Source organism: Phyllostomus hastatus, unplaced genomic scaffold, assembly GCF_019186645.2.
Source record: "Phyllostomus hastatus isolate PE091 unplaced genomic scaffold, TTU_PhHast_1.1 phas_scaffold_385, whole genome shotgun sequence".
In the NCBI taxonomy this organism is placed as follows: domain Eukaryota; kingdom Metazoa; phylum Chordata; class Mammalia; order Chiroptera; family Phyllostomidae; genus Phyllostomus; species Phyllostomus hastatus.
In genome coordinates, this window is record NW_025334026.1 from 13,856,254 (window position 1) to 13,877,963 (window position 21,710).

Below are 21,710 nucleotides of genomic sequence, written 5' to 3' on the forward strand. Positions count from 1 at the left end.
ACCACAAATGTCCCCCTGCCCGGGCCCTTTCTTGTGTGACGGGATGGTGGCAGTGGTGGTGGTGGCGGCAGGCCCTGCCCCTGGCAGAGACTGGAACGTTGGGCCCTCCCCTCTCCCTTTCCTGTTTCCTTTTCTGCAAAATCGGAATAGTGAGGCCATCCGCCCACCTCAGAGCTACTGTGCAGATCAAATCAACACATTAATGACCAAGGAAGGGATTATCTATGAGCCCTGGGTCTGGTCAGGGACAGGCAGAATCAAACATTTTCTATTCTGGGGACCTCTTTTAAAATACAGTGTCCCCTCATCCCACCCCAGCCCCAGAGAGCAACCCAGGAAGTCCCCAAAGCACAACAAATTTGGCATGCCCTTCCCATACAGTGGAGAGGAGACAGGGAGACAGACATCATGGTCCTCCCCATCCCCACTCCCCTGTCCAAGCTCTTGCCTCTCAGTGTGCAGCTCTGGCCCGTGTCAGCCAGGCCTCCTGCATGGCCTTAGCTTGGCCGATGCTGCCACTTCCACAGAGAGTGGATGGTTGGGCACCGGCCTCCCTCCCATTTCAGCCTCTGCCTCCTGGGGATGGAAAGAGAAGAGGCCCAGGTGATTCCTGACCTGAAAGCCTCTGCTCCCACCACTCGGGAACAAAAAATCCTCAATTGCTACAATTTATTGAGTACCTACTATGTGTTGTGTAAAGAACTTTATATCTCCCTTAATCCTATGACAACCTTAAAAGGCAAGTTACTATTCCATTCACAGATGTATGGGCCACAGCTGAGAGAAGTATATCCAAGCTCACAAAGCTAGAAAGTGGGGGTGGGGGGTGCCAGGACTCAAAAATAGGGCTGCCTGGCTCTCCTGCCTCACTCCTTAACCGCTGGCCTCAGCTGAGAGGGTTGACTTCAAGAGGTATGAGGGGAGTGGAGTCTTGGAGGGGGTGGCCATACTCGAGACCTCTTTTCTCAAAAATCAAATGTTATCCCTGGGTCCCCAGCTTCTCCCAGCATGAAACCCTGGGGCACAGTGTGGTCCTCCGCAAGCCTCCAAGTCCAATCCAGCCCCCCAGCCCCCCAGTGACAGGTGCTGGAGTTAGTCAGCTTGCCTGAAACCTGCCAGCTTGGGGGTGAGCCCCAAATCCCTGCACATGTCCTATTCCAGGTCATAATGAAACCCATCTCCCAGCTTAACGTGCTCCATAGACCCCCAGACCTGGGGGCTTGAACCCTGGCCTGGAGCCACTACAACCCAGCGGGTGATTTGGCCCAGTCACTCTCTTGGGCCATCTCCTCAGGGCCCCATGCCAATGGTCCAGCCAGCCTGCGTCTCCTTCCCGGGGTCTATGAGCCAGGGGCTGAGCAGTTTTGAAGGGCCTGTGCTATTTGTCCCTGTGCTGGTGACAATGACAAGCTGGTGTCCTGAGGAGGTGAGATGGGGAGCAGTTCCTCTGTGCCTCTACTGCTCAGAGAGAGGCCACCATCCATCTTCCTGGGCACCGGGCCAGCCCAGCCCTCAGACGGCTCTGCACCGACCAACACACGAGGACAAGGACCCTCCAGCTGAATGCTAAGTAGGGACGCAGGCGGACACCATGGGCCCAGCCCCAGAGCTCGGTGAAGCTGGGTTAGAGGTGTCAGTATAGTGCAGCCTGAGCACCCCCAACCCACACATCCTCCCTGTGGTGGGGGTGGGGAGTCCGGATAGCTGGCCCTCTCCCCCTGCCAGGCAGGATTCACCCCTCCCTATGGTGGGCCACACAGGCACCTGAACCTGCAGAGGATCAGACCCAAACTGGGGATCAGAGGACACCTGGTTAAAAAGCTGTGCTCCCCATCTACCACCACCCCCAATGTGGTCAGTCAGTCCCTGAGCTCCAGCCATTGTCCCACCAAGACAGTTTTGCCCACGTCTTCCCCCCATCCTCAGGCCCACCCTCCAGCTCTGACTTCACTGTCCCCTGCCTGAACGCTGCAGCAGCCCAATGCCAGCCTCCCCGCCTTCGGGTCCCTCTCCTCTAGCCACACAGCCACCAAAGCCGTCTTTCCAAACTAAAAATCCAGCCTTCAAACTCTTTGATGCCTCTTCATCACCAGTCACTCATTTATCAAAAGTTTGGGGTGCCACACGTGCAAACAAACAAGGTGCCAGGTGCTGGGGACACAATGGAAATCCAGAGGACAAGGTCCCTGCCTCAGGGGGCTCCCAGGCCAGTGCGGAATACAGAGGAGTCAATGATGATGACTGGCACAGGAGCCACCTGCCAGGATCCAGGAGGTACAGGTTGCTATGGAAACACAAACATCAGCACCTAGCCTGATCAGAGGGTATCCACGCTGTTGTAAACATCCTATGAGTCACATCTTTGTGCCTAGCCATGATTATTCCTCAGGGTAAACCTGGAAGTTAATTTCTGAGTCAAAGGGTGTGTTTATTTTTTTAAGGCCTTTGAAAAGGATTGTGAAATTGCTCTGTTAAAAGGCAGGGTCACTCTGCACATGTTCGTTGAAGAAGGGGAGAGGAGGATGAAGGGAGGACATGGTCCCTGAGAGGGAACCATGTGCTGGTTCCACGAGCAGGCTGAGCGGGGCGTGCTGGCCCCGCAGCGTGGACGGGGGTGAATGGTAAAGGGACGATAGAGACAAGACGGGACCCCCATTCTATTTGCCGCCGTGTTTTCTATCCAGAACAATGACCTGCAACCCATGAGGGAGAGAGGGCGGGGGCCAGGGACCCCAAGATTCATTCAGCAGCAGCCACTAGAGGCCTGTTATGTCCCTGGCACAGGGCAAGGGGCTGGGCGAGCAAAGGCCCCCGCCTGGGCAGTGTACACATGTGCTAGAGTGGGAAATGCCAGAGAAGCTGGAAGGCCCAGGCAGCGGTTGCCACCGTGGTGCAGCAAGAGAGGATGAGGACTCACTCCAGGGTGTGGGAGTAAGGATGAAGGGCAGAAAATTCTGGACTTCGGTCCCTAGCCTGAGACCTGAATCGGCGAGGGAGGGAGTAGGGAGTAGAGAAGTGAGGGACTTTCACCCACACCCTGCCCCCACCAGTGCAGAGGGAAGCAATGGATCTAGCTAGCACTGGGGTCCCCAGCAAGCCACTTGGTAGCCTTGATTTTGTAGAGATGGCGAAGTCCTAAGCACCTCCCAAGGCTACTGTGAGGATGAGATGTCCTTGAGGCCAGGAAAGCAGAAAAAGCCATGGATTCTCACTTTTCCCTAAAACGTATCCAGAGAGTGACTGTAGCAGCCTGGAGTGGGAGGGGGGCCTGACCTGGGTTGGGGCTGGGGGCAACAGGAGGGCAGGAGGCAAGGGTGGCCTCACCTAGTCGGTCACCCCCCCTCTGGGAACAACTCCTCCTTTAGTTTATGTGTTTGTTTGGCGGGTGGCTTGTTTGTTCAGTTGGTTTGTTGGCTGCTTTGGCGAAAATTGGGCAGGCCTTGAGCTGCCCCAGGGCCGAGAGCCTTGCTCAGAGAAGTCATCTCAAGCTGGGAAGTGCTCCTGTGACCTACGGCTCGGGGAGGAAGAGAGGCACAGGCAGGAAGGGAACCGACCAGGAGAGCAGCACTCACCCTCCCTGCACCCCTGCAGGTACTCGGAGGAGGAGACCCGACAGAAGGTCAGGACTTTCCGGCAGATGCTGATGGAGAAGGAGGGAATGCTTACCAGAGAGGACCGGCCTGGAGGCCGCATGTGAGTGCCACCTTCGTGGGGGCAGGGGGAGGGAGGGTGCAGGCTGGGGCAACAGTGGGGTGCCAGAGGGGTCTTTCCAAAGGCTCCTTCTGGAGTTGGGGTGGTGGGTGCAAGGAAGATGAGGAGAGAGATGTGGACTCTGTCCACTGGGAGTTCCAGGCCTGTCCAGACATGGGGGCATTATTGGGGACCAGCCCCTGCTCCCTGGGGTAGGTAGCCCAGATCTCAGCCAAGGGAATCATAGGCTACAGATCAGGAAAGCTGAGAAATGTCCTGACCCCAGTGTTGTTGCGGGCTGACAGTGTGACCCCAGGCTAGTCCCTCTGTCTTAACTTTTACCATCACAATAGCCTCCAGAGTAAACTCATACCCTGGAAAGTAAGAACCAACACACCAATGCCATTGCCAGCACGGCCAAAGTCTTGTCAGGGAAAGAGCATGAGCTGGGAGTGGGGGTGTCACATCTCCGCACCTGCCACAGGGCAGGAGGTGTGCTGATGTATTATGGGCCCCCGGGAGAGCTTCAGATACACAGAGCAGTTATAGGGAGATCAACTTGGTCTCAGATTAGAGAAGAACTGGGAACCACTCAAAATTATGCAACATGGAGCAGACTGCCATAGGAGGGTAGGGCAGCCTGTCCCTGGGAGTGTCCAGGCTTGCTGGGTGGCCAGAGGCCAGGCAGACAATGTGCGCTGAGGGACTGTCACTGAAGCCACTCTGCTCCATCTTCCCTTTGCAAAGCCTCGGCGTCCCCACCCCATCCTGGCATTCCCTGCTTCCTCGACTGGAAGTAGGACTGAGGTGGGGTGAGAGGCTGGGGTAAACGCTGCCCTGCCGGGCATTTCCTCCAGAGGAGGGCTCCTCTGAAGGTCATCTGCCCTTTCCTCCTCTACCCTGTGCGAGGGTGCGAACCTCGCCTGCCCTGCCACCTTCTGGGCCCTCCCAGCACAGGCCTGCTTTTCTTCCCTGCCCTGGGCTCCTTCCTCTTAACGTAGTTACCGTCTTTCAATTCTGCTTTCTCTTCCGGCTACCAGCCCACATTGTTCTCTCCTTCCTCAACCAAATTTCTGTAGAGTGCGCAGCATGCATTGTCTCCACTTCCCGAGGCCATGGAGATCTGGCTTCTGTCCCCATGACCCCCATGACTTGTTCAGGCTATGGCCACCTGAGTCTAGTCACCATGGCGCATGCTCCTCTGCAGGCCTGACCTCTCTGGCATGTGCCACCATTGTGCTTCCCCTTCCGAAAACCTACTTTCCCCTTTGGCTTCCAAGATGTGGTTCTCTGTGAGTCCCTCCTGCCCTTCTGATGGCTGCTGCTGTCTCCCTCCTTCCTGCCCACTTCCCAGATGTTGGTGTCGTCCCCCACCCCCGGGTTCCACCATGTGACCTGTCTCTTCCTGCGGAGTGAGGTCCCAGAGATCTCCCTGAGGGATCTCATCCCTTCCAAAGCTGGAACACTCTCCTGTTAGTGGGTGATTCCGGATCTTTTTCCGTAGTCTTGATCTTATCTTTCCTTGAATGAGTGAATGAATGAATGAATGAAGCATTTAAGAACTGAGGCATGCTGGGAGAGATGCCATGGGGACATTGCCATGTCACCATCATCAAAATAAACATCCCTGAGGATCTGTGCTGTATGCGGAGCCCTGGACTAGCTCAAGGAGCGAGAAGTGGGGAGAAGAGGAGGGGAGATGTGCCTCTTGCTCTGGATAGAATCACAAACCTGAAACTGGAAACCAGAAATTACTGGCAACTCCTGACAGTGTGGCCACTTGCACCTGTCAGCATGTTCAGTAGGGGAACTGAGGGGGACAGGCCCCGCTGCCAGTCAGGGAAGGCTCCTTGGAAGAAGCAGCGTCCCGAAGCCTTGCCTGACGGAACTCCTACTCTGGAGGGAAGGACGCACATAGACTTGGCAGGGTCCTGGGACCTCACAACGTCAGCTCCAAGGCCTCGGTTTCCTCCTTTACACAGAGAAGGGGCTCGACCAGGAGGCTTCTTTTAGCTCCAGCAGCCCAAATGGTGTGAAAATAGCACTCCAAACAGTGACTGTAGCAAGCGGAGGAGGTTGCTGGTGCCCTCTGGGCTACTCAGAGGCTGGGCAGAGCTGTTTATGGAGCTAAAACCAAGGCCCGAGGCAGGGAGGTGACAGGCGGGTCGTCTGCATGCTTCCCTGCGGACCTTCACTTCTTAGCTCCGAGCGTGGGGTAGCGGAGGGGGAGCACAGGCTCTGCCGCCAGAGCTCCCCTGTCCAAGCCTTTAAGTTAAACGCTAACCCCCGGGGCTGTGAACCCCAGCTCCAGCACACCCCAGCTGTGGGACTTGGGCACCCCTTACCTGCTCTGGGCCTCCACCTCTTTACGTACAGAATGGAGACATCAGTACTCCCTCATAGCACTGTTGAGGGTATTCAATGAGACTGTGAGTGTTAAGTATGGGAACCGCCACCGGCACACAGCAGACCTGCATCACTAGCCGACGGTCACCCCCTCGGTCTCAGTCAGCTCAGGCTCCTATAATGAAACCACCATGGACTGGGTGGCTCATCAGCAACAAAAGTTTATTTCTAGCAGTTCTGGAGGCTGAAAGTCTGAAATCATGATCAGGTTCAAGTGAGGAATGTCTGGGTTGTCAGCTGCTACCTTCTTATGTCCTCACTTGACAGAAAGAACGCTAGCTTTCCTGTCTCTTTTTTTAATATTTATCTATCTACCTATCTATCTATCTATTTATTTATTAGAAGAGAAGGGAGAGAGAAAGACAGGGAGAGAAACATCAGTGCGTGGTTGCTCCTCACAAGCCCCCTACCGGGAACCTGGACCGCAACCCAGGCATGTGCCCTGACTGGGAATCAAACAGGTGACCCTTTGCTTCACAGTCCAGTGCTCAGTCTACCGAGCCACCACACTAGCCAGGGCTCTCTGGTCTCTTCTGATAAGGGCACTACTCCCATTCATGAGAGCTCCACCCTCATGACCTAATCACCTCCCTTAGGCCCTATCTCCTTACACCATCACATTGGGATTAGAGTTTCAACATATGAATTTGGGACAAACATTCAGTCCGTACTATGCACGATCCCCCGTGACCACAGGGAGGCCTGGCAATGACAAGTACCAGGTTGGCCTTAGTTCCTCCCTCTCCGCCTGGGTGTCTCCTCCCCGTCTGCCAACTGTGGATTCTGTCAGGGATCCATGATGCCCTCTGACTACCCAGCAGGCCCTGTGCTCATGTCTTTGCCTTCTTGACCCTGATATCCCACACCCACTCATAGCCTGTAATTTGAGATGTGGGGAAATTCAATGCCCTCTCAGCAAGATGACAAAGAAGAGCCAGCTGGAGGGTCTCCACCGAGCATGCGTGTGTGTGTGTGTGTGTGTGTGTGTGTGTGCGCGCGCGTGTGTGTCTGATTTTAACTCTCTATGGACCGTAGGAGCCCATGACACCTCCCACTCAGGAAAGGGTCTCAGCAGGGACAGCATCACTCCCAGAGCTTTTTATTCCCAGGGATCATCCTTTTTCCTTAACTTAATGGACTGGCTCGAGTGACAGTCCCACCTCCAGTCTGCCCTCATACTGGACACCAGAACATCACAGTGCTGCAGTATCTGAATGTGACCCCACCAGTGGTGGGAGCCAGTGGGAGGCTTTGCCGAGGTATGATGTGGTCAGACAGGTGTTCGGGGACTTTCCCCTTTGGAAGATGATCAGATGGGTGAGACTGCAGGGAGTCCCACAGGGCAGGAGGCTCCTATTCTGAGGGAGAGGTGATGGAGACAAGGAGTGAGGTCCCAGAGACACGAAGAAAGGACAAGCTTTTGTCCTTAGAAATGATTGTTGTGGGCAGCCCTATATTGCCTGAGACACCTTCTGTGGGTTCCCCATCAGCCATCCATCAAGTTTGGACTTCCTGGCCTGGCATTCGAGGCCTCCACAGACTAGACCCAGCCTGGTCTCCCAGTCTCACCATTACACAGCAGCCAGCCTGGCCTGCCGGCAATTCCCAGCTACGCCCTGCCTGCTGTCATTCCCACGTCTTTTCTCGCCCTGGGCCCTCAGCCTGAAATGCCCAAGCCCCTCTGCACAGGTTCAAAACCCCACCATCCAAGGCTGCGTCCAAAAACCACTTTGCACATATTCCCAGGGTAAAAGTAAAACTTTCTCTTCTTTGGAATGCACATTTTCTTTACTTCTTGTGGCTGCTGTCAGTTCGTTTTTTCTTTCTTCACTGTAATAAACAATGACAACTTCGAAGAATAATTGTTTTGCCCTGGCTGGGGCCATGGCTCAGTGGATTGCATGCCAGCCTGTGAACAAAAGGGTCTCCACTTCAATTCCCAGTCTAGGGCACGTGCCTGGGTTGTGGGCCAGGTTCCCAGTAGGGGGCACTCGAGAGGCAACCACACATTGATGTCTCTCTTTCTTTCTCCTCCCCTTCCCCTCTCTCTAAAAATAAATAAATAAAATCTTCAAAAAGTAATAATTGTTTTATAATTGTATAACAAAATGTTTGGGAGAAAAGGTTTATAGAAAAGAAAATCATAAGCTACTTTCTAACACAGTGAGCAAACTCATTCTTTTTTCCCCCATATGCATCTGATTTTATATGCAGTGCGACCTCTCTGTGCTTCATTATTTTACCTGTAAGATGGGAATATTGATGGTGGTGCCCACATCAAAGGCTTGTTCTGAGCATTAAATGATTAAATGAGAAAAATACATATAAAATGCTTAAAATAATGTCTGGCACCTGCATTAGTAATTATAGTGTGCACAGTGTCATGTTTTTGCCCTGCATTTTGAGGACACAGAAGAGAGGCCCCAGGCCTGACTCATCCCTGTTCCTGCCACCACTGACTGCCACCCGCTCCTCCAGGCCCCTGGCAGGCCTGGCGTACTGTCTGAGTAAATGAGCAGAGAGGGCAGAGCCTTTGCCTGGGATGTGCCCTCCTCTGTCTGGGCTCATTCATCTGTCAGTTGGCCATTGTGCTCCTGGCTAATAGGAAACAGAACCAGTTAATTAGCAACACTGCTGGCGTGAAGAAGAGCATGTGACAGGCGCTCTCTTCCCAGGTCAGAACCTTGCCCACGGTAGCCAGTCCGGTGCATGTCCTGTGCTGTGCTCAAGCTCACTATCTTCTTGGTCCCTCCACAGTGGACTCTTTGGGTCCGCTTTGGGCAGCCCTGTGAGGCTTGGTTTGTTCCGTCACAGGGAGGAACGGCTCCCCTGCCCGTTCCATGGACATAGTGAGAAGTAAACTAGATCGCAAACGTGAACTTAAGAGCAGGAGATGTTAAACAAATCTAGAGCGCGGCACACACCCACGAATGCATCTATAAACCAGGGAGAGGACAGCTGATCTAATGTCTCCAGCAGGGAGGCCCAGCCAGCAGAGTCAAGGGCTGTCCTGTTTGCACGTGACTTCTCAAAGCCAAGTCCATAGGTGAACTTACCCTCTTTGCTCAGAGGTCCCCAAACCATAAGGGAATGTTCCTTTCCCTCTCCGGGCCTCAGTTTTCTCATCTGTAAAATGCGGGGGGGGGGGGGTGTCAATTTCTCCAAGTGGCTCTGTATGAGATTTGTGAACTGTCAAGAACTATTTAAGCATTGGAAAACATTACTTAATTAGTGATACTGTCACCCGGTAAAGACAGGATAGGAAAACTCTGGGAGATCTTGCAAAGTACATGTAGTCATACCAGCCCCACAAAACTAGCAAAAGAGGTCACAGCCTAACTTCTATTGATATCCCTGGAACTCCCAGGACAAGTCTTACCAGAAGGCTCCGAGGTCTTTGTGCCTGCCCCTGAGCCCGACACTTGTAGCCTAAGTCTGCTCTCGAGTAAACCTCTCAGAAGGGCCTAAAGAATGAGAGCGGCCAAATGATGAGGCCTCAGGGAGGGAGGACGGGTGGAGGGGAGGGTGCTCTGTCCTTGGGACAGAGGAAGGAAGGAAAGATGTCCCCAGGGTTGCAGCCAGCCGACTAAGGAGGGCACAGTGAGGGGAAGGAGGAGCTCGGTGAGGGTCTAGACTGCGTGGTTAACTCAGCTGAGATGCTAGGAGGCAAGAAAGGGTCCCTGCAGAAGGCAGTGACCAAACTCAGCTATTTTATTTTAAGAATAACCGTCCTCATTTTTGTGTCTGGATAAATGGAAGCCCCTCCTCCCGCTGGCGTGCCCACACAATGTTGGAGTGCCCTTAAGTTTTGCTGGAGACTATGTTTTGTGTGTCAGGCACTTGTGTGGCTAAGGGCTGTGTGGGGTGACAGGCCCTGGGAGCGTGGGGTGCTGACTAGGCCGAGGAGTTGGAGACTTCAGGGACAGGGACAGCAGGTGGGAGGCCACTGACTTCAGAAAGACGAATGTGGGGAGGAGCACAGAGATTTGAGTGAAGGGCCATGGGGGCGTTTGACTCCATGGGGGTGGGGGAAATGACAGGAGCCCCTCCTCCATCACCTCAGAGGAGTCTCCTGTAACACCTGGATGACTTCAAGGCTGCCAGGGACAGGTTGGTGTTTGGGGACTGAATGGCATCATTGAGATTCAAGATTAGCAGATCAATGGGCACTCTGCTGGAGATCTGACCCTGAAAATCCTTTCATCTCAGTAGCTGTGGTCTGCCTTCCTTGTCCTCTATCTCTTCCGAGCATGTCACAACCGCTTTTCTCCCTGCAAGAGACGGTGTTGGTTTGTGTGAGGCAGAGGCCCCCCATCCAACAGGGGCGACCACGGTGGGAACAGCGGGAGCTTCCAACACAGAAGCTCACTTAATCCTCTCCTCAAAGCGTGGATATGCTCTTCCTCGGTGGATAGATAAGGACCCTGAGGCTCAGTGAACTTGGTCGTGCCTGGATTCAGACCTGTCTGTGTGAATCCAAAGCTCATGTTATGCTTTTAATACTCTGCCGTCCGATCTAAGTCCCGGCCTCCCTCTCTCAGGGCAGGGAAAGAATGAGGCAGGTGAATGGCACCCGGGAGTGAGGGTAATTAAAACCAGGGCTGAGCCTCAGTGCAGAAGGGGCCCTGAGCCAGTGTGAAGTGAAAAGTGGAGGTGGGGGGCCACCCCCCTGGAGCTGGGCTTTTGGAGGGTCACTTCTGGGCTTGTTCAGTAAAAACCAAAGTTGCGCAGCACCCGTTACCTCTGTGAATTCTCCCCACCGCCCTGTAGCAGTTATCACTGTCATCTTGGAGAAGAGGCTCAGAGGGGGGAGTGACAGGCACCAGGTCACACAGTGACTCAGGGACAGTGCGCAGTGAAGGCGCCTCTGCAGCTTCAAACCTCCTGCGCTTGCCTTAAGCCCAGCTACCTTTTGGGGAGGGAGCCTCATTCTTTGAAGTGCTCGCAGGGTTCAAACATCTGGCAGAAGAAGGCTGGGGCCTCCTGAGCCAGGAGCAAGGACAGGACTGGGCCCTGCTGAGCGCAGGGGAGCGCTCCGCAAGATGGATGGGGAGCATCCAAGGCAGGCCGAGAACTGGGGCCTGCGCCTGCTGCCGCCAGGCAGTGATGGATGACAGCCTGGCAGCAGGAGAAGAGCAAGGAGGCCTCCCGAGGCTGGAGGCTGCGGAGAGGAGGGCGAGGAGAAGCTATGAATATTTCAGAGAGGCGGCCAGGGCTGGAGGAAGGAGGGGTGCGGGGGAGGGAGACAGGCGGGTGCGCAGGGGGAGGCGGCTCAGGGACGAGGACAGCTGGGCTCAGGAAAGCCGTAGCAGTGATGGGGGCTCAGTGAGCGAAGAGGAGGGCTGGAGAGGAGGAGTGGGCTTAGAGACGGGAGAGGGGCTGGCGAATAGGGCAGTGACGTTACAGGGGCCGAGGACGCACGAGAGCGGATCCGTGAGGGCAAAGGGGGCTGGGTGAGAGGGCGCAGTGAATGGGACTAGGGGACAAAGAATCAGTGCGGGGAGGGACTTAATGAGGACAGCGGCCTCACTCAGGAGGAGGGGGCTCAAGGATGAGAGAAGGAAAACTTGGAATAGGAAATCCGAGGCAGAAGGCCTCGGTGCTCTTCTTTCCTTGTTGCAAAGCACGGCACCGTTAAGGCTGGGGCGGGGGGCTGTAAGAAAGGCTCCCGGCTGGATTCCCCAAATCCCCGCCTGACTGTCTAGGGGGTCGAGGCTGCAGACCCGGGGCCGGCCGCACCCCGCCTGCCTTGGACCTTTCGGGGCGGACCGGGCCTGGGGCGCTGCGCTGAGAAAGGGACACAGGGAAGGCCTGCCCGCGGGGTCGGGGGCGGGTGCTGAGCCTCCCTGTCGCCGGCAGCGTGGCGGAGACCCCGAGGCTGCCCGAGGGCGTCGAGCCGGGCCTGGAGTACGCGCCCTTCGACGAAGACGACGGTCCGGTGGACTGCGACTGCCCGGCCGCCTGCTACCGCGGGCACCGGGGGTACAGGTCAGCGCCCGGCGGGGCGGGGGTGGACAGGGCCGATGTGTGGGGCCGGGGCGGTCCCTCCCCCTCATCTCCGCCTCGCCCCTCACCCCTTCTCCCCCAGGACCAAGCACTGGTCCAGCAGTTCGGCGTCGCCCCCTCCCAAGAAGAAGAAAAAGAAAGGCGGCCACCGGAGGAGCCGGTGAGAGCGCCGCCAGGCGGCGGGGAACGGGAGGGGCGCGTTGGGGTCCCCCAGGTGTCCGCAGGGACCCAACGCGGCATTTGTGAGCCCGCCTCTCTGAGCCCATGTGCCCTTACAAAATTTCTCCCCTCACTGTGTTGCCCCCCCCCCATGCACCGAGTCCCTCCCTTTCACCAAGTCCCCTCCCCTCATGGAGTCCCCAGCATGGTCACTCACCCACTCCAGGCCCCAGAGCTGGACACACTGCCCCTGACTAGGTCCACCTGATGAGCACCCCTCTGCCCTTCCCCAGCAGTCTTGCCCTCACTGCCACAGTGTGAGTGGCCTGGGGAGGAGGGTTTGGCAGGGTCTCATCTGTGGTTCCCCCTCCCCTGTCCTGGGTGAGGCCCTGGCAGATGTCTGGGAGCCCAACTAACCCCATCCAACTGTGTCCTTCTTTCTCCCCTGGCCCTCAGCAAAAAGAGGAGACTAGACTCCGAGTGCAGGTCAGTGCTGATGGCGGGCGAGAGCCAGGAGGGGCTGGGGAGAGGGGCTCTGTGGGAGGGTGAGAGTCCCGGCTGTCCTCCTGGGGCAGGAGGCCTGGTCTCTCAGGGCCTGGACCTCGGACACCAGCAGCTTTTCCCCCACAAAGGCCAGAAACCCCACCATTACAGCCTCTATACTTTGGGCTTGAAATTGTCCTCTCGTACAATGCCAAGGGGGCTAGAAGGATGACCGGGGGCAACACAGGCAGCTCCACCAGCGACCCTTAGAGATCTTGCTGAGACCCTCGGGCCTTAGAGACCCTCTGGGCCTCAGTTCACTCTGTGTAACAGGCAGTTGACTTCATGGCCTGGAATCCCCTTTCCAGCCTTGATGCCCCAGGCACCCAGCCTCCCCAGTCACTTCAGCTGCCCCTCCCTCCACCTCCCAGGCCCCAGTTCACTAGAGCCCACCTCCCATCCCTTTGTTCGCAGCTGTGGGAGCTCCTCGCCCCTGCGCAAGAAGAAGAAGAGTGTGAAGAAGCACCGCAGAGACAGGTACCCTCCCTCCCCTGGGGCCTCCTCTCACCTCCTCGGGGCCCAGGACCAGAGCTGTGCTGCCCCAGTGTCCCTGAGTCATCCCCGGTGGGCTTAGGAGAACCCTTTTATGGCTCCACAGGTCTGATTCTGGGTCCAGGAGGAAGAGGCGGCACAGGTGAGCGGTGCCCTGTGGAGGTGTGACGTGATGGGAGGGTGTGGAGAGATGCTGTGCCCCCCTGCGGAGACCAAAGTCCAAAGGAAGCCACCACCGGAAAGCATCTGCAAGGGTCCCTCCCCACACCACCCTCCAGCTCCAGGGACTCCTTCTCAGAGCCAGGCAGGGGACTGAGGGTGGGGGAGGAGAATGCAGGCCAGTTCTTTGTAATCCTTACCTGCCCCGTGAATCAGCCTTAACAAGGGGGCCCCAAGAATTTCCAGACTACACAGCAGGTCCAGTGTCCAAGGGGCATGTTCACAGAGGTGTCAGTTAAGAAGGCAGAGGAACTGGAACTCCGAATTTGCAGGGAAAGGACACTCCAGGCAGAAGGAAGCCTCAGTGGGTAGGAGACAGGGTGGGTGGCCTGCAGCTAGAGGTGGAGTATCTGAGGGGCAGGTGCCAGCCCCAACACGCCTGACTGCTATGGAGTTGGCCTCCACGTAGGCAGGGCTGAGAGCCAGCATGGGCCTCGAGCAGGACAGTGACTACTTCAGGGCAGATTGGGAGAGAGGACAGGAGGAAGTGTAAGGCAGGAGCCCAGGCAGAAGCAGGGGCGGAGAAAGTAGGACGCCCAGCACAGAGGGAAAGATGTGTGGCAGTCACATGCCCCACGGTTGGCATGAGAGCCAGAGCCCCTCCCAGCAGCCCTGAGGAGGGGCAGAGTCCCCAGCTCCATCCCGGTAGTGGGAATTTGCCCGTGATCATTTGCAGGTAGGGGAGAAGCCTAAATGAACACCTAGTCCTGGCCCTGCAATACCTCCCTTCCCCTCCTGCAGTTCTTATGGGCCAGTGTGGGCCCCTGCTGCCCTCAGTAACCACTATCAGTTTGCACAGGTCCTCCGGCCAGCTCCCAGCCATCCTGGGAAGGACCTAGAGAGGAGCTAGGCTAGAGTGCTCCAGATGGGGACACTTAAGCCCACAGCATGCAACAGGGGTTCTAGACCCAAACTTCTGCCCCTGCCCCACCCCCCAAGCCTGCCTGCCACTTGCTTTGCTCCCGTGAGAAACACCTTCCAATGTGTCTTAGCATCATCCCATTTTTGGTCAGAAGAAAGCATCTGTTTAGGACTAAAAGAATTGAGCTGGAATTTGGTGGCATCAGGGGAGGGTGGGGCTGAGGGACCCATTGGACCAGACATGGGCTGAAACGTTAGAGGGCTAATCAGAAGGCTCTCAGTCCTCTTGTCAAAGGCAGGAACTAGGCTGTGGAGGCCACCCCAGAGAACTGGGGGGCCCATCTGAGAAGACCTGGGGCACAAACGAAGTGTGGAGGGACCACCTTCACTCCGGTAACTCATCAGAGGGCCCTATTCTGAGACCGATGCCAGGAGATAAGGGCAAGTCCCCCTTCCTTCTGGATCTGTGGACATATAACCCTTTGGTTCTCCCAGAGGGAGCAGCAGTTAGGGCCCAGACAGGAGGTCATCATGGGCCAAGACTTACCCGAGAAGGAACAGAGTTGGCTAAGTGGAAGAAACCAAAGCAGTGGGGGGGAGGGGGGCATCCCATATCTGCCAGGAAGGCTCAGATCAGAAAAAAAGCAAATCTCAGGCCCACACCAAGGCACAGCTCAGCTCCAGGGCTCCACGCCCACCCTCCTGTGCCTGGCTCAGGCTGTGCTGTCACCTAGCCTCTGCTCTCTGCAGATCTCGGAGCCCCAAGAGCAAAAGAAAAGAGAAGAACAAAGAGAGGAAGAGGTGAGCACTCTTTCCCCTTCTTCAGCCCCTCAGCCCCTCCTCCCTCCCCCACAGCAGAGCTGACCTTCTGGATCACAGAGGCACAGAGAGCTCATTTTGTACCCCTTGCCCAGATGGAAAAACTCAGACCCAGAGAGCTAAGCCAAGAGCCTTCATGAGTCAGTGGCAGAGCTGGAACTGAAACCCAAGTCTCTTGCCTCCCCGTCCAGGGTCTCTTCAGGCTCAGTCCTTGTAACCCCCCTGCACCTCTCCAGAGTCTTGGGGGGCTGGGACCATCTAGAGAAAAGGGTGTGTTTTCCTAATTCCCATAAATGACCCACAGGGACTAGCTGGGCTTTGCACCTGCATGGACAGGCTTTGCGTGTTTTCGTAGGGGGCTGGGGGAGAGCGCATTGGTTAGCAGTGGCTTGCATCAGGCCCTCCCCCATGGGGAGGTCAAGCAGAACTTAGGTACAGGCTGATTTCTCCCGCAGGCCACAGGAGTCTCCAGGCCCGAGGTCCCATCGCCACAGCAGCAGAAGTTCCCACAGCCCCTCACTCTCCACCCAGGACAGTGATTCCAGACCACCGAGCAGGTAGGTCCTGGGCCACTGGGAGCCTCAAGGTGTGGTTGAGCTCGGCTTTCTGCTGGAGGGATGGGGCTTGCCTATTAAACATCCCCAAGGGTTGGGGAGCCAGGCTGATAGAATGGCAACCAATCAGTGGGTAGTTTACCAAGGCAGTGCCAATGCCAGCCTGGAACCGAGCTTGGCGCTCCGGACCTTGAATGGAAATCAAGGCCAGGAGAGGATTGGGGCCTTGCTCTCTAAATAGAAGGGTTTCCCGTCCAGTGTGGGGGTGGGTAGAGGCCTTTTGTAGAGGAGCGTCGTATACTAGCTGCCCGGCGCCCCGTGTCCCCTGACCCCAGGCTGAGCCCCAAGCACCGAGACGAAAGTCGGAAGACAGGCAGCCAGCAGTCCAGCGGGAGCCGATCGCCTTCCCCTTCGGGCGGCAGCGGCTGGGCGTCGCCCCAACAGAATGGAGGCAGCGGGCAGAGAAGTGGAGCGCGCGGGGGCCGCCCAGACTCGGCGCAGAGCCCGCCCGATGTACGTACGCCTGGCTTTGCAGAGGGTTCCCGCGCCGTGCGGGCTGCGCCCTGCCGGGACTGGGCCAGCCGCTGCAGGGCGGGGGCGGGGGCGGGGAGAGTGTAACCGGGCGGGGGCGCTGCCAGCCTCCCTCAGTCCGCCGCTTCCCCCTCCCATGCGACCTCCCTTGAACCGGAGCGGCCAGGAGTGCTTGGTTGTTATGCCCACCTGGCCTTAGTGTCCTCGGGTGGGGGTGGGGGTTCTGCAGGCTTGAGCCACCCTTGAGCTTGGCCAGAGAGGGTTGATCACCGGGACACTCAGCCATTTGGGTATGGAGTTGAGGAGGAACCAAGATCTCTTGCCTCCCTGCCCCTCCCCCCCCATACTGAGGTGGGAGGGCCATGGCCGCTGGAACAGGGCTCCAGAGGCAGGACTCCCCTGGGCATCACTTGGGCCCTGAGCCTCCCTGACTTCATCCAGTCCTCTCCCTCCCTCAGAGTGCTCGCTGTCCCTCACCTCCTCGCTAGCCCCCACCCCTCTCTCAGATTCCTGCCCCCATCTCAGTCCCCTTGCCACAACAGACCCGCAGTTCTAGAGTCCCTGCTGCCGGGACAGCCTGCCCTGTCCCAGGCACTGCCCTCCCTTGGGTAGGTCAGACCTGGGGATTCCACTTCCCATCCTTTCTAAGGCACTTCCCAGTGTACCCATTGCTCCCTGGGAGACCACCACAACCGCCCCCTCCCCCCCAAAAAAACTGTCCCCATCCATCCTCCAGGAGGGGCAGAGACTCCTTGAGACCCATCAATAGGTGGGGGGATCGTAGGAGCTCACAGTGGAAGGTCTGAGCCAGGGTGGGGGTTGGCCCAGGCCCCAGGGGAGGCCCAGAGCGGCCTTTCATTTGCTGGTCTTTGCGGAGTGCAGAGGCCCTCTCAGGGAGGAGGGGCTGCAGCACCGGCAGGGGCACCGGGTGGGCACAGGGACTTAGAGTTGCAGTCTGCAAGTCCCCTCGCACCCCCAGACCCACAGGCTGCCTGCAGTCTCGGGCAGGCGGGGGTGCTGCCCCTCCCCAGATCTCAGGTCTTAGCAGTGAACAGTACATGTTGGTCAGTTTCATTTTGATTTTTGGCTGTTTTCCTTTCACTTCCTTTCTTTACCCAAATACCCTTAGTCCATGGCCTCAGCCCAGAAAGCCAAGGAAACTTGACAAAAGGCCCTTGGTCTCAAGGTTAATTTCTGTTAAAGGGCATTACCTGTCTGGAGATTGCCCCCATGGACAGGGTGCCAGGCCCCTGAGCTCTGAGGGGCTGGTGGAGCCATGTGGGGATGATCACTCCAGGGTCCCTGGGTCCATCCGGGGTGTGGGAGAGGGCACGCAGAGGCAGCCGAGGGCAGCCGGGGCAGGGACAAGTCCAAGACAGGACACCTAGCCTGGGCGCCCTTCCACCCCACGGGCACAGGACCCTGGCCTTCTCAGGCCCCGCCCCTCCCCTCCCCAGAGGTGCAGAAAAGCATGTGCTTTCAAGTCAGGGTGAAAAGGATGCCCCTTCCCACTTTTGATACCCCCACCCCAGCCACCCCGAGCCTTGGACACCTAAGCAACAGCCCCCACAAGAGCCCTGGGCATGTGCAGACAAAATGGCCACAGCAGCCAGGCAACCCCAGGAGCAAGCACTCAGGGCCGGTGACCTGGCCCCTGGCCCGGGGAAAAAGCCCTGGCCCCACCCCAGGCTCGTCTCCCTCTCAGAATGGGACTCCGTTTGGACGTTGCCCTGGGAGTTTTCTAGGAGACAACACTCCATTACTCCTTTCACAGAACATGTTCCCCAGCCCTCTCAGTCCCATCTGGGGTCTGGGAGACCAGGGACTGCGGAACACCCCCCAGCCCTCACCTGCACGCAGAGTCCCTCCTCGCCCGTGAGGCCTTTTCTAAAAGTGAAATGGGGACATAGACTCCGCCATTAACCAAAAATGTTTCTTGGGAAAAGCACCGGGGGTGGTATTCTTGGACTCTACCTTTAAAAAAAAAGAGAGAGAGAGACAAATGGAAAAAGAAAAGCTCACCATTTTTAACCCCGTCTATGTTTTTGTTTTTGTTTTTGTTTTTTTTTAGCCTCCCATTTGAAACGTGGTAATATTGTGATTCCATTTCTCCTTTAGTGGCAAGGGGAGAGGGTGGGGAAGTTCATGTAACTTTTCCTGTTATTTCATTTTTGTTTGTATTTTTGTTTCCTTTTTTTTTTCCTTTTGTAATGTACAGAAATGCAAACTATCTCTCTGGGTTTTTTTCTATCTTTTTCTCTGTTGTTCTAGAATTTTGCTTTTGTGCGTTACTGTGGGAGCCTCTCCTCCTAATGCAGAAATCGTTTTTGAATCTCAAGTGAACATTAATTGCATACATATCTCTATGTACTTATTTCGTCCTTTGCAATCAGAATTTAAAAGGGAAGATAACTCCTAAAAACTAATTCCTGAGCCATCTGCTTGTGCCGAATCTGCAGCAGCAGCCACCCTGCCCCTCAGCCCCAGGGTGCAGGCACACAGGCGGGGCTGCCTTAGCTTTCAAATGAACAAAAGGCGTACAGATGGCACTTCTGGGTCCCTGTCTGTAAGGAACCTTGGAGAGAAGCCGGGAGGGAGAGACTTGTCCCAGTCGCCCAGGGACCTTCCCAGAACAGCGAGCTTCCTGTGTCCCCTCAGTTCCGTCTAGTACAGGAAGGCTGGGCATGACAGGGACAGGCTGCTCAGCACCTTCCGTGCCGGCCTCCGATCCTGAGGAGGCCTTGGAACGGGGAGCCGCATACACCTGAGAGAGGTTTGCTCAGGCGGGGGTGTGAAAGCCAGATACTCCTGAGCAAGAGAAAAACAATCCATCCTCGTCCTGAAACTGAGGCCTGAGGCCGGCGGGATGCTGGCTCCCGACGTCTGTTTGTCGCCCTGTCCTGGGCCAGGGCCAAACCCCACAGAGGGATTCCTGGGTGCTGCTGGGTGCTGCTGCTTCCCACCCTCCGAAGCTCACAGAGAGCAAATGACAGTCTCAGGTCACATGGCATTTTGGAGGGAGATCTAAAAGGAGACCCTCTGACCTCCAGACCCCCAGCCACAGTCATGATGTGAAGACAGTAGCCAATGGGAGGCAAACTCCAGGAGCCCTGAGCAGGAGGAGGAGGAGGATTTGGGAGGTGGGTGCTGGAAGTCTCCACTCATGCCTTCCCCGAGGGGACCCCTCCAGATGCTGATGGCAGGCCCCCAGCTCCCTCAACTCCCCAGCACTCAGGCCAGCCCACACGCAGACCAGGGTGTAGGTGAGCCTGGCACTGCATAAGTGACAAAACTCTATGTGACTGCAGCTTTAGCAACCCGTGGAGCCCTGAGGCCTCACAGCTCACACATGTGAGTGTGGAAATAGGGAGGCGCAGAGAGCCAAGGGAGCTGCTCTGGGGAACACGATGTGGGATAGAAGAGTAAGACGCCGAGCCCAAAGCTGAGCTGATAGGGTATGCAGGGTTTGCAGCCTTAGAAGTAGGGGCCCCTGCCTTGGCACCACCTGTCCCTAGCACTGGAGGTGCCTTACCATTTGCTGAGAGTGCCACACAGGGTTCCTGAGCAAGGCCCCCAGACTCTCTGACCTCTGCTTCTGGCTCGAATTTCATCACAAAATGGGCAGCCTAGGGTGACCCCAAGAAGAGGTGCCTCCGCCCACAGCTCTCCCTGGCCTGCCTCATCCCAGGCCTCTCTCCTCCACACACACCCCCGCCTCCCCCGGGAAAGAGCAGCGACCACGGCTGGAGTGGAGCAGTCAGAATAGGCAGGGCCACCCTGGCGCTTCTTCCCGGATGAAGCCGGAAAGCAGGAGGAATGAACTTTGCTAAAATGGTGCTGAAGCCACGGGACAAGGGAGTCAGGTTGACCTGAGGCAGGATTGGTCCTCCAAATTGAGTCTGTGGTTTTCTTCCCTTTTAAATGCACAGTTCTCCTTTCAACCCATCTGTCCACTCGGATTGGCCTTGTTTAAACAGCTTCTCTTTCTTTCTGGCTGGGTCCACCTTTCTCTCTGTCTCTCTCTTTCCTGCTCTCTCTCTCCCTCCCTGTCTCTCTCTCTTCTTGTGTCTGTCTGTTTCTCTCCATCTCTCCCCTGAAATGGGCCTGTCTCCCCAGGCTGCCAGCCACTCCTTTGCCCACCCTGTGGTTCTGCTTCCATCAGCTGCTTCCTGCATGCCCTCTGGAGGTTTTCTGTTGTTTAACGAGTTAAGAAAAGCTTGCCTTTTGGAACCTGTTGGGGTGGGGGGAAGCAAACAGTGATGGCTGGGCAGGAGCCCCCTGACATCCCAGGGACTAGACCAAAAGCCACGCCTGGTTGCCCATGTGCCAGATCACAGGGGCAGCGCAGCCTAGAGTCACTGTCTCTCCCCGTTCTGCATTCCCAATGCGGAGACCTTCTTTTCTTTTTTATTATTGCATTCCCGTCCCTGACCACTGAGAAGGTAGGTATCCCGGCTCCGCTGTGCGCTCGCTCGCTCCCATCTCCAGATAAGCCCTGCCACTCTGCTTGGTTTGAATGTGGTTTTCTTTCTCTCTCTTTCTCTCAGTCTCGCTCTGGTTGGTTTTCTCCCTTTCCCTTTTCTTTATTTTAGTGACTACTCATTTGTAACTTGCATTTCCTCCAAATGAGCTACAAAGCTGTGTTTCCTGGTTTTGTCATTTGGTTTTCTTGACTCCCTCCCACCCCCCACCTCCCAACAACTTTTCTGGTTCATTCTTCCCTCCTTTCCACTTTCCCTGCTCCTTCTTCTTTCTCTCCACCTCACTCCCACCTCCAACCCCCCTTCATGCCCTCTCTTTCTCATTTTGTTGTCTGAATGCATTTCTGTGTGGTTTAGCATTCCGAGTTTGTGTCCCCTTCCTGAACTCTATGCTGTGGTTGAGCCAATTTGATTTCTGTTGTCTGGAGTAACTGCTAACCCTCTCACCCCTCACCCCTGCCAGCCCCGGGGCCCACTTGGGCAACGAGCCTTTGTTGGTGGAGGGGCCTGTGCTGGGCGTTTCGGCCTCCAGATCCTGGAGGAAGTTCTGGCTGAGGTCAGGCGGGGAAGGAACCCTGTCCCACTCTCTGGGGCCTGCTGGGCTCCCGCGGGTCCTACACTGGCTGCAGGTGGAGCTTTAGGTAGGACCGTGAGGCTGACACCAGGGCTGAACCCCACAGCTCCATCTTTGGGGTGCGATGGTAGTTGAGCTTTGGGTGCAGGGGTGAGCTGGCCAGTAGGCACTGGACTTAGAGGCCCTACTTGGAAAAGTCTCTGCAGGGTCATTTGGGGGTAGAAGGAACTCCCAGTTAACCCCCACCTCCATGGACCACTACCCAGTCCAGACAGGCACTCCCTCCTTCCCCAGCATCTTTTCATCTTCTGAATTTGAGCTTAATATGCAGAACAATCCAGAAGGGATAGTCAGTAGAGGCCAGGGACCCCCAAG

General features: G+C 56.5%; 1 protein-coding gene across 1 annotated transcript in view; it reads left to right on the forward strand.

Moving 5' to 3' along the window:
* The window catches only part of SRRM3 (serine/arginine repetitive matrix 3), a 47,412-nt gene that overhangs the window by 16,515 nt on the left and 9,187 nt on the right, over nt 1–21,710 (forward strand). Inside the window, exons 4-12 of the mRNA XM_045819453.1 lie at nt 3,592–3,693; nt 11,956–12,084; nt 12,185–12,262; nt 12,718–12,747; nt 13,219–13,281; nt 13,403–13,438; nt 15,127–15,177; nt 15,651–15,752; nt 16,085–16,262. Coding sequence (XP_045675409.1) covers nt 3,592–3,693; nt 11,956–12,084; nt 12,185–12,262; nt 12,718–12,747; nt 13,219–13,281; nt 13,403–13,438; nt 15,127–15,177; nt 15,651–15,752; nt 16,085–16,262 — 769 coding nt within the window. The remainder of the gene's footprint in view (nt 1–3,591; nt 3,694–11,955; nt 12,085–12,184; nt 12,263–12,717; nt 12,748–13,218; nt 13,282–13,402; nt 13,439–15,126; nt 15,178–15,650; nt 15,753–16,084; nt 16,263–21,710) is intronic.